At 56.2% G+C, this 14,464-nt stretch overlaps 1 protein-coding gene across 3 annotated transcripts in view; it reads left to right on the plus strand.

Annotated features, from left to right (window-relative positions):
- CCDC88C (coiled-coil domain containing 88C) overlaps positions 1-14,464 on the plus strand; it is a 129,600-nt gene that overhangs the window by 79,757 nt on the left and 35,379 nt on the right. For all 3 annotated transcript variants that reach the window (XM_079912138.1, XM_079912139.1, XM_079912140.1), the window contains exons 12-15: positions 208-352; positions 3,454-3,638; positions 8,218-8,355; positions 11,353-12,375. In XM_079912138.1, the coding sequence (XP_079768264.1) occupies positions 208-352; positions 3,454-3,638; positions 8,218-8,355; positions 11,353-12,375 (1,491 nt within the window). The remainder of the gene's footprint in view (positions 1-207; positions 353-3,453; positions 3,639-8,217; positions 8,356-11,352; positions 12,376-14,464) is intronic.

Raw genomic sequence — 14,464 nt, forward strand, 5'->3', positions numbered from 1 at the left:
CCTCCGTTGCCAGTCAAGGTATCTTTCAGTGGCTGTAACTCTCACAGCTGGGCCCCGTGTTGGACTCGTTTCTGTGCAGGGAAGTGAGCAGGTGCCTGGGGTCCATTCATCCTCGGGGAATGAGGGTGAATGCACGGGGGCCGGGGCCTGTCCAGAGGGGCCCCCCCCCCCGGCCACGTTCTCACTCCGTCCTTCTTCCTGCGCTAGGACCGGGACATGGATAAGAAGCGAATAGAGGAGCTGCTGGAAGAGAACATGGCCCTCGAGATTGCGCAGAAGCAGAGCATGAATGAATCCGCCCACCTCGGCTGGGAGCTGGAGCAGCTGTCCAAGAACGCAGACCTGTCCGACGGTAGGTAGCGCCCGGTGCCAGGGAGCCAGCCTGGCTGAGGCCGCTTCCTCATCCACGGAGCGGAGCCCTCAGCTCTGTATCTTCCATGTCAGGCCATCCATTCACCCCAAGTAAGTAGGATTTCCTTCAAGTGCCATTTGGAACTGTTTCATTACCCTTCTCCCCAAGGAGAACATGAGGGGTCTGGCAGCCTTGATGTCAGGACATGAAACACAAATCAAGTGTTGCCAGGTTTCCCAGTTCCCATATGGACGGTCCCAGGAGCTTCCAGATTACAGCACGCTGACACCGGAGGGCATCGTAGGCCTGTCTGTGGACGGTTGAAAGCTCTGGATGGCAGGAGACGTCCCCAGTGGTCACTAATCCCCACTAGAAATGTACCTTGGGCATTATTTCCTCCATTCATTTGCATAATTGGGCAAGACGGATGCAGTCTGTTCTCTGTCTCTCTGGGTAGGAGCTGCTAAGAGGCTGCTTCTCACAGGACCCAGGCCTCTTCTTTTCCCTCCTATGCTTGCACCGCTGCCCCTGCGCAGACAGATGGGGTGTCGGCCAGGGGAAAGTGGGTGGGGCAGCAGTCAGCACCGCAGCAGGAAGCTTCGGCGCCCAGCAAACAATAAGCCAGTTCCTGTGTTCAGAAATAGCACACGTGCCCCCGATAGTGCGAGTTATTGTTTAGTTAGAGCTGGACAGAGCGAGGTAGGGCTTTTGGCTGGTTTGGGGGCTGCTTTTTCAGTTCTGATAAACACCCCCTCAAATAATGGCAAGGTCGTTGAGTGTAGCTGGAACCGTCTTCTCTTCGAGGGGTCCCATCAGTTCCAGACAGAAAAATCAGCTTATTAAACTGCTCATCTCTGAGGGAAGTTAGTCGTATCTGTGCTTCGGTGCCCACACACTGTGCTGGGGGCTGAGGGTGGGGTCACTCTGATTCCCGGCTCTGGGAGGAGTACAGGTCCATCGGGGAGGACCACTGCCCCCTGGCAGAGCGGAGAAGTGGTGCAGGACTCCTGGGACAGTCCCAGACCAAATGAGAGTATTTCTGTTAGAAACCAGGGTGACCTGTGGGGTCAGAAAGCCTCACCCCTTTAGATGACTACTCAGTACAGTCTGTGGGCCCTTTCAGGTCAGTGAGCATGATTTATTCTTGGTGTTCCCAACTCCCAGTGCTTAGCTGGGAGCTGATGAACATTGACTTGAATGAAGGCATGATGCAGGCAGAGCCTGCATATACTTTTGCATGTGTGGTGTGCTGCCTTCTTGATTCAGAAAGACCTGGCGTAAAGTCTTGGCTCCTTCACTGGAGGTTAGCTGGGTGACCTCTTTCAGACCTCAGTTTCCTTATCTGCAAAATGGGGGTAATGAAGCTGCCTCATAGGAGGAGACAGTGAAACATGATGCCATGCCTGGCCCATGGCCAACAATAAGGGACAGCTGTTCTTGTTGCCAAGGTCTTAATGAAATACATCCCATCGCTCTGGTTGCTTGGGGTGCTAATGAGCGTGGCACTCAGTAGTAAGCTGTTATGTCATAGTAATAGTCTTTGAAGCACTGGCTTTTATGGAAGAAGAAAGGAGGCTCGTGGTCCATGCTGTTGTTTAGCTTGTAGGACCTGAGGAATTAGTCCCCACGAGTACAGAGTTTCAGTTTGGGATGATGGAAAAGTCTGGAGGTGGATATTGGTGATGCTCGCCCAACAATGGGAATATAGCTAATGCCACAGGACTGTACACTTTAAAATGGTAAATTTTATGTTAAATATATTTCACCCCAATTAGAAAATGTCCTTTTTTCATGAATGCTGCCAAGGTGCTGCCCCCGTGATCCCAGGCTGAGCATTAGCTGAGTTTCAGTTGAGATTTGTTTCATTGGTAGCGTGGTTTCATATGTTGCAAGCATGTGTGCTCACGTGCGTCAGCGCTGGGCCTGGGTCAGAGCTACGGGCACTCTCTCCAACTCCGCTGCTTTGCTGCCTGTTGTTGCTTGGGGTCTTGAGGACGTTCGGGCTTGTTGGGTCTGAACTGCTATCCTCGGTGCAAGATGAGAACTCAGAGAGGGTGGCACATGCCTTTCAGTCCTTACGATCGCCCAGAGGATCTGAACACACACACCCTTGTTTCTAGCTTGATGTGCTCACTAGGGAAGCCATCGTCCTTATGTACCCCTGCCCCTGGGGTGATGAGTAAGAAGCAGGTCGGGGCGCAGCCCTCTTAACAGTGTCATGAGGCTCCCAGAGCTGAGTCCGTGGCACTGATGGGACAGGGGGGACGGAACAACACCAACCCCTTCTTTCAAGGACTTCCGTACACGTTCCTTTCTCCTCCTGAAAAAGCCCCATGACTTACCTAAAGTCATGCACCTGCTGGTGGCAGGAAGGAGCTAAGAACTCCCATTCCTGACTCTCAGGTCTATGCCCCCCTTCTCCATTTGTATTTGAGCTCTTTGAAAGAAAGCAGAGTAGATAATCTCCCTTTTTCTATCTTTAGCTTATATTTTCATCACACTTAGAATTTTTAAAGCGGTTTACATGTACTATCTCATATTTTTGTCAATGTAATTGTGAAATTAAAAAGTGAAATCTCTGTCCAAAGGACCTTATTCAGGGATGGCAAGTACTGGACATACGTACCCACAGAGCCTTCTGCCACCAGTGGCAGACATAACTAGTCGATTACCGTGCCCCTCCTGCTGAGCCACCCAAACTCCCACTAGCCTCAGAGCTGGCACAGAAAATGTCGCCTATTTGCCATCTCTTTTAGGCTCCAAGACCCTTGAGTTGTACAGTCGGTCAGCTTGGTTAGCAGTTTGGTAAGAAGCAGATCCTAGCAGTTAACACAGTCTTAACTTCTGCATTGGCTTCTTCACTGTAATCTGCTTTCCTCTTAAGCTCTGGGCCCAGCTGAGCCAGCAGAGGGACTGAAACTGCCTGAGGGACTTTGAGGCACTAACAGCGACGGCAGCATGTGAAATGGGGGGCACCCAGCCAACCTATGGGAGCCCTTCTCAGGCCCCTCAAACCTAGGGCATGGCGGCCCGATGGCCCCGGCTCACGGCTGGAAGCAGAGGCTCCTGGATCCTGGGCCTGACTCAGCTTTGTGCTTCAGCCTCCAGGAAGTCGTTTGTGTTTGAGCTGAACGAGTGCGCCTCTAGCCGCATCCTGAAGCTGGAGAAGGAGAACCAGAGCCTCCAGAGCACCATACAGGGGCTGCGGGACGCGTCCCTGGCGCTGGAGGAGAGCAACCTCAAGTGCGGGGAGCTGGAGAAGGAGAATCACCAGCTCAACAAGAAGGTAACCCGGCCTAGGCGGGTGGACACCCCTCCCCCAACCCGGTCTGCCCTATAGAGGCTAGTCGGTGGCCAGGCAAGGCAGTCAGGTGTCGGTGGGGATGCGCCGCTGGGAGCAAAGCAGAAGCCAGTGCAGCCGCAGTTAATTACACAATAATAGAAGAACGAGCAATTGCGAGAGGAGTTAAGAGGCAGCGTGGCTTGTGCCTGCACTGCCTTGAGGGTACGTCTCGGACAGTACTTGACCTGTGTTCCTCCTTGTCTTCATCTGTGAAATGGGGTTAGTGGGCTTCCCACCTAACACATGTTGCGTGGACTCCATGAGCTAGTGTATGTAAGGAGTCTGGCACGTGGTAAGGGCTCAGTGAAAAGAAAACGGTGGACTGTGAAGAAGCATAGGCTGGGTCATAGGGGAGAGGAGGCAATGATGTAAGTCACACCTACGTGTGTGGGGAGTAGGGACCACCGATGGGCATTTTAGGGCACTGCTGGTGGTAAAACAGGATCAGTGCTCACTCCTTCCTCTCAGTCTACGAGATGGAAAAGAAGAGATGGCTGAACGGTATTTGCCTTTTGGGACAGCTGCTGGGTCTTCCCAGGAGCACAGGAGAACCCAGACATCTGGGAGAACAGACAGAGGCTTACAGAGCAGTCGTCCTTCTACAGTTAGGAGGACCACCCCCCCCCCCCGCCCGCATTTGCACTGGGGATTCAGTCTCAGGTGCAGAAAGGGGCCGTTGAGAGGCTAGGGATCTCCTCCAGGTCTTGGTTACTCCAGGTCAGAGGGCCTCAGAACACCTAGGCCACACTGCGATGGCGCAGTTGCATCGTGGGCTCCGAGCACACCAGCTGTCAGAGTCCAGCTGAGGAAAAGGACACAAGCCCCGTTGCTTGCTGACCGCCATGCAGGCCTGGTGCTCTCAGGTGTCCCACCTGCCCACGAGTCCTGCCAGTGTCATTCACTGCTGCACAGGCAGTGGGAGGGGCACGGGCTGCAGGGAGAGACCTGGGCTCCGCGTGGGAGGGGCACGGGCTGCAGGGAGAGACCTGGGCTCCGCGTGGGAGGGGCACGGGCTGCAGGGAGAGACCTGGGCTCTGCTGGTCCTGGCTGTGCTGGTCCCTTATCTCTGTGTGAGGTTTGGGACAGCCCCTCCTTCTGTGAACTGGTCTCTGGAGCCCCCTCATGGGACCTCCCAGGCTTGATTACTCGCTCTTCTTGTCCCTTTGAAGCATCGTGTGCCATGCAGCATTTCGGCCGACAAGCATTTTGTCCTGCCTTCGTAGGACAATAGAAAACCCCACCCCATCTCGTGCGATGTCTCTCAGCGTGGAACAGCACGGGGAAGGCAGCTAGGCGGTTTAGGTTCTTTAGATTCACATGGCCCTAGCACGGGAAATGTCTTTATAAGTGGCAGTTCGACCTTGGCCAAGATAAAAAAGAATCAGCCTTTAGAAAGATGAGAACCGTTGACTCTGTGGGTCCTCACGGGTCTGCTGCAGAAAGCCCGCAACGTAATAGCGCTGGCCCGGCTCCCAGCAGCCCTCTGAGATGACCGCTCACGCTTTTCCCCGCCCTCGTGGCTCACTCGGGCCCCTCCTCTGCACAAACAGGGTGGCAGTGGGTGCTCCCTGCCCGGCATTACTCCTCAGCCCCCGTCTCTCAGGCCCCACCCTCCTGCTTCCCCTCGGGGTCAGTTCCCTGGTGGGACACCAGCCCTCTCCTGCCACAGTTCTTAGGAGGCACGTCTTGGCATAGAATCCCTGGCAGGAGGGAGGTGCCGCAGTTCCCAGGCCCGTCCTGTGTCTGGTGCCGGGATCCCTGGGAGGCGGCCCTCTGCCCGCCAGAGCGCCTCTTCCCGACCTGCTCAGTCTGCCTGCGGCCTGACCAAACCTGTCCTGGCCCAGCAGCCGTGGTTTTGCTCTCTCCCCCCAGAGCCCAGCACTGACGGTGCCCCCTAACATTGGATGGGTGGACACCTCAGCCCCAGCTGGAGGGCTCACTGGACCGTAATCCATCTCAGCTCACCCCGGTTTCCCTCCTCCAGCCTCAGCCATCCCACCCTCCTCGGCAACCCGCCACGTGGCCTGTCTGGGCCCCAGCTGACACTCGTCAGTCAATCAGTGAACCCCCAGGTCCCGCTGGTGCCAGCCTGGCTCTTACCACACCCCAAGCATAGCCCAGGCTGCGAGCTCGCTTAGGTCTGAAATGTCTGTGGAAACCCTAGTTCCCTGAAGTTAATATCCTCCCCTCTAACCCACAAAACTTCCACGGACCGTAGAGAAGCTGCCTCCTTCCTGCGACTGTGAATCTGCATTGATGTCCTAAGAGTTTAGAATCCTTGTTTTCAGGGGAAGGGGCAGCCCTCTGGGGGCCTGTTACTAGAAGGAAAGAGCAGCCTGGGGCTGAGACGCAGGCCCTGGCACCCACATGCCCTGGGACCCGGAGTGGCACCTGCAGCCCAAGGCAGGTGCTTTGGGAAGGAAGGACGGGAAACCTCTCAGGGCTGGCAGGCCTGGAGCTAGCCCACATCTCCGCCCAGCGAGTTCACCCCAGGGGCACCGAGGTCCTTCAGGGATGGGCTCTGGTTCCATGGCAAAAAGAGCCAGAAAAGGAGGGAGACGGCTTGGGTGTGGGACCTGGGGAGATCACATCTTTAGACCAGAAGCAACAGCAACGAGAAGTACAGAGGTTGGAATGATGTTCCTCTCTCTGGGAGAGAAGGGGCAGCAGGGATAGGCTATTAACAGTAAGGTTGGGGGTAAGCCAGCAGGCCCCCCTGACTGTGAGTGAGGACTGGGGGGTCGGCCACGGGGGGTGTGCCCCAGCTCTGCCCCGTCCTCACTGCGAGGCCTTGGGCCAGTCGCTGAGCCCCTCTGGGCCCAGCGTCCTCCTGAGTATTTGGTTGCCTTTATTCCCCAAGGCCGTTGTCTCAGGTGTAGGCTTTACCATCGGAGGTGATCCCTGGTGCCCTGCCGAGTCCCAGGCCTTGTGCCGGGAAGTGGGGCAAAGATAAGGAAGGATTAGAAATACGTTCTTGCTTTTGAGAACCACTCGGATGTTCGCCGTGTTATAGCGTGTTTTCCTGTGGACCCCAGCTGGGTGGGGCTCCCCAGTCCTGGGGTCCCCGGGTTGGGGCAGGGGGGTGTTGAGGTGCTGCCGTGATATGACAGTAGGAGTATGAGCTCGGCCCGGCTCTCCCCACTGGTGGGGGAAGAAGCTTGCGTGCTGCTCCCTCCTGTGAGGGTTTGAGAGCTCCCAGATCTGTGAGCCAGGAAGGCAGCGTGCCCCTCACCCGAGGACAGGTACGCAGAGTCTGCTTTAGAGCAGTGATCTTCCGGGAGCTTCGGAAACCTCCCGTGCAAGGCCCCGGCCCAGATGGGCTGAACTGCTGCAGGCTCAGCCCTGCTGCTCACGGGGGTCGTTGGGCATCTCGGGGTCGTGGCCCGAGGTCCAAGGTCTTTCAGAGCTTCGAGAGCCATCTGGTCTTTGCAATCTATTTTTTCAGGACAGCCATCCCAAACCAGTACATCAGGATCATTTAGGAGCATGTCAAAATGCAGACCGGCTAGTCAGGAGCTCTGTGGGTGGCCGGGCCCGGAGCTCTCGTGGGGAGGGGCAGCGAACATCGCTGCACCCGCCGCCTGCTAGGCGTGTGCTGAGCACGACACAGTGATAGAAGCTCTCAAGGATGCTCGCTGCTGGTCCTGCGTCAGTTACAGAAACTTGCTCGTGGTGATGTCATTAGTAGGGAGGGACTGGACTCTGAACTCTGTCCCTGTGACACCAGAGTCATGCCTCTTTCCCAACTCCAGTCCCCCACGCTGAGGGGTTTGGCGTTGGCGGGAAGGGAAGCGCTCGCGGTGCAGACACCAGCATGGGCATCTCCTAGGAGCTCAATCTCAGGCCCTGCCCTGGACCTACTGAGTGGATCAGGATTCACCACCTGATCCAGGTGTTAGACACGATGAAGTAGCTAGTTCGTGTTTAGGAAGGTCAGGCGGGGTGACCCCAGCAGAAGAGCTCGGTGTCAGGGAGGTGATTGGATGGTTGTCCAGGCCAGAGGGAAGGTGGCCCGGCCCTAGCCAGGCAGTGGCGGTAGAGCAGCTTGGGTAGAGAGGGCAGGACTTGGGGACAGAGTTACTGGAGGGTGAAAGAGGAAGGAGGGACATAGCGGAAGACCACTCTGAGCAGCTGGGCGAATAGGTGTGTCACCAAGTGAAGTCCGTGGGACATCCAGTGGTGGTGGCCCCGGGCATGTGGTCTGACCCTTGGGAAAGCGGACAAGGCCTGAGATGGGAGCAGGGAGCCCGGAGGCACTTGGGCACATGGCAGTGCGGGTGAGGAGAGGTGGGCTGGGAGGAGGCTGACTGATGGTGCCCCTGAGCTGGAGATGCAAGTTGTGGGTTAGGAGCTGAGGCTAGAGGGGGCAGGGAGGTCCCTTCAGAGCAACGCCTGGACACTTGCCCTTGAGAAAAGTCCCGTTAAAGTGTTCTGTGGGGGCTGATGAGTTTTGGGTTTATTTTAAAACGTAGTTCACTTCGTGAAGCCAACTGTTGCCCGGCTGGGTCTTTTGGGTCTGCAGATCGAGAAGTTACAGACCCAGCTGGAGAGGGAGAAGCAGAGTAACCAGGATTTGGAGACCCTGAGTGAGGAGCTGATCAGAGAGAAAGAGCAGCTGCAGAGCGACATGGAAACCTTGAAGGCTGACAAAGCCCGGCAGGTAGGCACCCCCGGAACAGATCCCTCTCCCGAACCCCTGCCTGCAGGAGGGAGAGTCCGGGATTTAGCCATTTCCTGGGAATCCATCGGGGAAACGTGCATTACCAGGTACCTAGCCTAGTTGCAGCTCAAACCAGCAACTCTCAATCAGCTGTGGGGGGCACTGGCAGTGCCTGAAGACGATTTTGATTGTCATGACTTGGGGAGGAGAGAGGAGATGCTCTTGGCATGCGGTGGGTGGAGGCCAGGGATGCGGCTAAACGTCCTGCAACACACGGGACCAGCCCCGCATGACAAGAATGACCCAGCTCCAGACGTCCGCGGCGTCCCGCTGAGCACCCGAGGTTTGTTTGCCTCCCACCACGGGAAGTCCCGGATGGGGGCAGCCCATGCTGGTGCAAAGGCTCTGTGATGCCGTGCAGGGGCCAGGCCTCTCCTCCCTCTGCCAGTCTTAGCAGTGGCTGCCACACACCCTGGAGGGCAAGGGGCAGAGGGAAACCCTCCCGGGACCTTCTGCCACATCTTATTGGCCACACCCAACACATGGCCACCGCTACCTGCGAGGGAGCCTGGGGTATCCAGTATTTGAGTTTTGCAGCCTCTGATGTAGACCAGAAATGGGGGGAAGGGATGGTGCCACGTTTCGTGAAAAGACAGGCAGGGCTTCTGCTCAGGTGTGGCTGACGTAGAGGGCAGAAGGACAGGCGACAGGCAAGGCAGTTTCAGACGTGTGCTCTTGAGGGAATAACGCAGAGAACCCTGCTGGATGAAGGCGCTGAGGAGCCCTGGTGCAGGGCTGTCCTGAGGAGCTGCTCACGCTGAGCCCTGGAGAAGGAGGGGGAGCCAGCGATGCTGAAGGCCGCTGGGCGCAGGGGTGGTCCAGGGCAGCGGGAGGATCCCGTGCGGGGGCTGCGGGAGGGGAGAGGCGTGAGGGGAGCCCACAGAGGTGGCGGCCAGGATAAATGCACCAAGGGAATCACTATCGTTGTTTTACATGAGAGGGAGAGAGATGGGGTTTATGTTTCTAAATCATCCTGGCCGCCATGAAGGCATTTTAATTTGAACTGTCTCCGTAGGGGTCTCCATGCTCTTCACCTTGTGTCCATATTAACCCCTGGGAACGTTAGGACTTCTTTTTTTTTCTCACGGAAGTATAGTTCAGTTCTGGTGTACAGCAAACCAGTTCAGGGGTGTGTGTGTGGTGTGTGTGTGCGGTGTGTGTGTGCGGTGTGTGTGTGGTGTGTGTGTGGTGTGAGTGTGGTGTGTGTGTGGTGTGGTGTGTGTGGTGTGTGTGGTATGTGTGTGTGGTGTGTGTGTGATGTGTGTGGTGTGTGTGTGTGGTGTGTGTGGTGTGTGTGTGTGTGTGGTGTGTGTGGTGTGTGGTGTGTGGTGTGTGTGTGTGGTGTGTGTGTGTGGTGTGTGTGTGGTGTGTGTGTGTGGTGGGTGGTGTGTGTGTGTGTGTGGTGTGTGTGTGTGGTGTGTATGTGGTGTGTGTGTGGTGTGTGGTGTGTGTGTGTGGTGTATGGTGAGTGTGGTGTGGATGTGTGTGGTGTGGGTGTGTGTGGTGTGTGTGGTGTGTGTGTGTGGTGTGTGTGGTGTGTGTGTGTGGTGTGTGTGTGTGTGTGGTGTGTGTGTGGTGTGTGGTGTGTGTGTGTGGTGGGTGGTGTGTGTGTGTGTGTGGTGTGTGTGTGGTGTGTGGTGTGTGTGTGTGGTGGGTGGTGTGTGTGTGTGTGTGGTGTGTGTGTGGTGTGTGTGGTGTGTGGTGTGTATGTGGTGTGTGTGTGGTGTGTGTGTGGTGTATGGTGTGAGTGGTGTGGGTGTGTGTGGTGTGGGTGTGTGTGGTGTGGTGTGTGGTGTGGTGTGTGGTGTGTGTGTGGTGTGTGTGGTGTGTGTGTGGTGTGTGTGTGTGGTGTGTGTGTGGTGTGTGTGTGGTGTGTGTGTGTGGTGTGTGGTGTGTGTGTGGTGTGTGTGGTGGTGTGTGTGTGGTGTGTGTGTGGTGTGTGTGGTATGTGTGTGTGGTGTGTGTGTGTGTGGTGTGTGTGGTGTATGTGTGTGGGATGTGTGTGGTGTGTGTGTGTGGTGTGTGTGTGGTGTGTTTGTGTGGGGGGGGTGTGTGCGTGGTGTGTGTGCGTGGTGTGTGGTGTGTGTGTGTGGTGTGTGTGTGTGTGTGCGGTGTGTGTGTGGTGTGTGTGTGTGGTGTGTGGTGTGTGTGCGGTGTGTGTGTGCGGTGTGTGTGTGTGTGGTGTGTGGTGTGTGTGTGGTGTGTGGTGTGTGTGTGTGGTGTGTGTGTGGTATGTGTGGTGTGTGTGTGGTGTGTGTGTGTGGTGTGTGTGTGGTGTGTGTGGTATGTGGTGTGTGTATGTGGTGTGTGTGTGTGGTGTGTGTGTGGTGTGTGTGGGGTGTGTGTGGGGTGTGTGTGGTGTGTGTGTGGTGTGTGGTGTGTGTGTGTGTGGTGTGTGTGTGGTATGTGTGTGTGGTGTGTGTGTGGTGTGTGTGTGTGGTGTGTGGTGTGTGTGTGTGGTGTGTGTGTGTGGTGTGTGGTGTGTGTGTGTGGTGTGTGTGTGTGGTGTGTGTGTGTGGTGTGTGTGTGTGGTGTGTGTGTGGTGTGTGTGTGTGTGGTGTGTGTGTGTGTGGTGTGTGTGTGGTGTGTGTGTGTGGTGTGTGTGGGGTGTGTGGTGTGTGTGTGTGTGGTGTGTGTGTGTGTGGTGTGTGTGTGTGGTGTGTGTGTGTGTGGTGTGTGTGTGTGGTGTGTGGTGTGTGGTGTGTGTGTGTGTGTGTGTACTCTTTCAGATTCTTTTCCATTATAGATTACTACAAGCTATTGGATGTAGCTCCCTGTGCTGTACAGCAGGACCGTTAGGCTGTTTTTTGGGTACACAATGGGGTGGTCTTTTAGGGCCTATGCTTTAGTCCCCCAGATTAAATCAGACTTTAGCCCCAACTCACCGAAATACATTTGTGCAGCAGCCGCTGTCACTCCTGTCGTGTCTTCCCGCAGATCAGGGACCTTGAACAAGAAAAGGACCATCTCAACCAGACGGTGTGGACGCTGCGGGAGAGGTCGCAGGTCAGCAGCGAGGCCCGCGCGAAGGACTTCGAGCAGGAGAGCAAAGCCCTGCAGGGGACGGTGACGGAGGCCAGCGGCCGGCTAAGCAGCCTGGAGCTGGAGCAGGCGCAGGAGAAGGCGGGGCAGGTGGAGGAGCTGCAGCGGGAGCTGCGGCGGCTGGAGGAGGAGAAGGGGAGGCTGGCGCAGAGGGTGAGCTCCCTGCAGGCGGCAGGCGAGCAGGCGGACGCCATGGAGCGCGAGAGCCGCGGGCTGGCGCTGGAGAACCGGCAGCTGCGCAAGTCCCTGGACGCCCTGCAGAACATGCAGGTGCAGCTGGCCAGCCTGGAGCTGGACAACAGGCAGCTGGACAAGGAGAACCTGGAGCTGCGCAGGACAGTGGAGGCCATGCGCTTCACGGGCGCCAAGGTGGCGGAGCTGGAGCGGGAGAAGCAGGAGCTGAGGACGAGCGTGGAGCTGCTCAAGGCGCTGGGCAAGAAGTCGGAGCGCCTGGAGCTCAGCTACCAGAGCCTGAGCGCCGAGAACCTGCGGCTGCAGCAGAGCCTGGACAGCGGCGGCCAAAAGGCGCAGGCCCTGGAGCGGGAGCTGGGGCAGCTGGAGGCCGAGAACCAGGCCCTGCAGCGCGACCTGGAGGCTCTCCGGCTCGCCAACAGGCAGCTGGAGCGGGCCGGCCAGGACCGGAAGGCGCTGGAGCAGGAGGTGGCCCAGCTGGAGAAAGACAAGAAGCTGCTGGAGAAGGAGGCCCGGCGTCTGTGGCAGCAGGTGGAGCTCAAGGACGCCGTCCTGGACGACAGCTCCGCCAAGCTGTCCGCTGCCGAGAGGGAGAGCCGCGCGCTGGACAAGGAGCTGGCCCGCTGCCGGGAAGCAGCCGGCAAGCTGAAGGAGCTGGAGAAGGACAACAGGGACCTCACCAAGCAGGTCACCATGCACACGAGGACGCTGACCACCCTGAGGGAGGTGAGAGGGGGGCGGGCGGCCCCTTCGGTGGGGGTTGGGCAGGGTCTCCGTGCTGCCCGGCAGGTGCTTCTGCAATAGAGGTGAGACAGGGAGAGGCCCCTGGCATTTGTTCCCTGCTTCTAAACAGAATGATGCCCAAAAGCATAAAGAAGAAGTAGAAATCACCTGTTATGATCTTACGGCCCAGAGATAACCAGGGCTAACAGTCCAGCATATTTTATTTCTTCTTTTTTCCTTGTCCGTTTGTGTATACACACACTTGATACCCTACCTTCTCCATCCTAGCCCTGTTCTGTTTCTCTCTATTACTATACTTTTTCTCATTACGTTAAATAGGTTTCAAGCCATGATTTCTAATGGCAGTGAGGGATTGATTTTATGGACTTACTGTGATTTCTTTCTGGACATTTAGATTGTTTCTGATTTTTCCCACGATTTTAAATAACACTGGGACTCCCCTGGTGGCACAGTGGTTAAGAATCCGCCTGCCGATGCAGGGGACACGGGTTCGAGCCCTGGTCCGGGAAGATCCCACATGTCGCGGAGCAGCTAAGCCCGTGTGCCACAACTACTGAGCCCACATGCCACAACTACTGAGCCTACTTGCCTAGAGCCTGTGCTCCACAGCAAGAGAAGCCACTGCAATGAGAAGCACATGCACCGCAAAGAAGAGTAGCCCCTGCTCACTGCGACTAGAGAAAGCCCGCGTGCAGCAATGAAGACCCAACACAGCCAAAAATAAATTAATTAATTTTAGAAGAACACTGGACATCCTTGCACACACGCACCTTCACGAATGTATTTATTTTCTTAGGATATATGCCTAGAAGCGCAATTACAGGATGAAAGGGTACGACTGTTTTACAGTTTCTTGGTAAATATGTGTCTTACTTTTCCCTGGTAGTTTTTGTGTGGCTCACCCAGGCTCTCCTGCAGCGCCATAGGGTGAGTCACTGCTCTAGTAAACGACTCCAGCGTCTGAGTGGCCCATCACAGAAGCCGAGTGTCCACACGTGTGGAAGTTCCATGTGACTGTTCACAGACACCTGGTGCCCTCCATAATGTGGCCCGGCTGTCCCACAGTGGAGCCCTCTTCTGGCTCCTCTACCTGCAGCAGGAAGATGAAGAAGAGAAGGACCACACTTCATGGGGCAGAATATGGTCTCATAGCCGCACCTGACAGCCAGGGAGGTTGGGAAATGTGTTCCAGCTGTGTGCCGAGGAAGAAAAAGAAATAGACTTGGTGACCACGGAGAGGTCTCCCCATTAAAAAAAAGATCACTGACTGCCAGTGCAGGCAGATCAATACACTGTTGGGGAGAGATGCAAGACACCAGCCTGACCCATAGCCCCTGCCTCTGTAAGCGTAAGTTAGGTTATGCTGCAGTAACGAAAGACCCCAGAATCGCAGGGCTTGTCACGTCCAAGGCTGGTTTCTCTTTCACGAAAGTCCAGGTGACTCTCTGGAGAGCTCAGCATCCCAGGCGGCTTTGATCTCACGGCTCCACCATCTCAACGTGGGGTTTGGGCATTCCCCGAGGCAGGGGAGAGGCAGCTGGAAGATCACACACTGGCCCTTCCATGCTGCAGCCAGGGAGCGACCCCGGAATGTTTGGCGAGCACCACCCTCCGTCACACTGCCGTTCCAGGCCTTGGGGGGTGTGTGGTAGGGGGTCCTCGTGTGCGCAAATAGCTGTGACACTGGGCAAAAAACGGTATAACTCCCTGGAGAGTTACAGAGGTGTGGACTAGAGTAAGTGAACCCCTAAATGAGGTCAACATCCACTTTTGAAGAGTAAATCAAAACCAGTATTTAAAGTAAAATCTTTCTTCTCTTTATACTTTGTTCTGAGTTCTCTGCAATGAGCTAACTAGTTATTGATCCATTACTCCGTGGAAAAGGCAATCACGTTCACAGAATTCAAACCCGCTCCTCAGAGGTCACCATAAGTGGTATTTCAGACACTTGTCTGGATGTGTTTGGAGCACGTTCGATCCTTCCTGGACACGCTGCCACGTGGTCTGGTATCTTGAACTCCGGGGGCTGGGAAGGTGTGCTCATCCGTTCCCTTTGGAGGCATCCCTGAGG

The sequence above is a fragment of the Stenella coeruleoalba genome (genome assembly GCF_951394435.1).
Source record: "Stenella coeruleoalba genome assembly, chromosome: 2".
Lineage (NCBI taxonomy): Eukaryota > Metazoa > Chordata > Mammalia > Artiodactyla > Delphinidae > Stenella > Stenella coeruleoalba.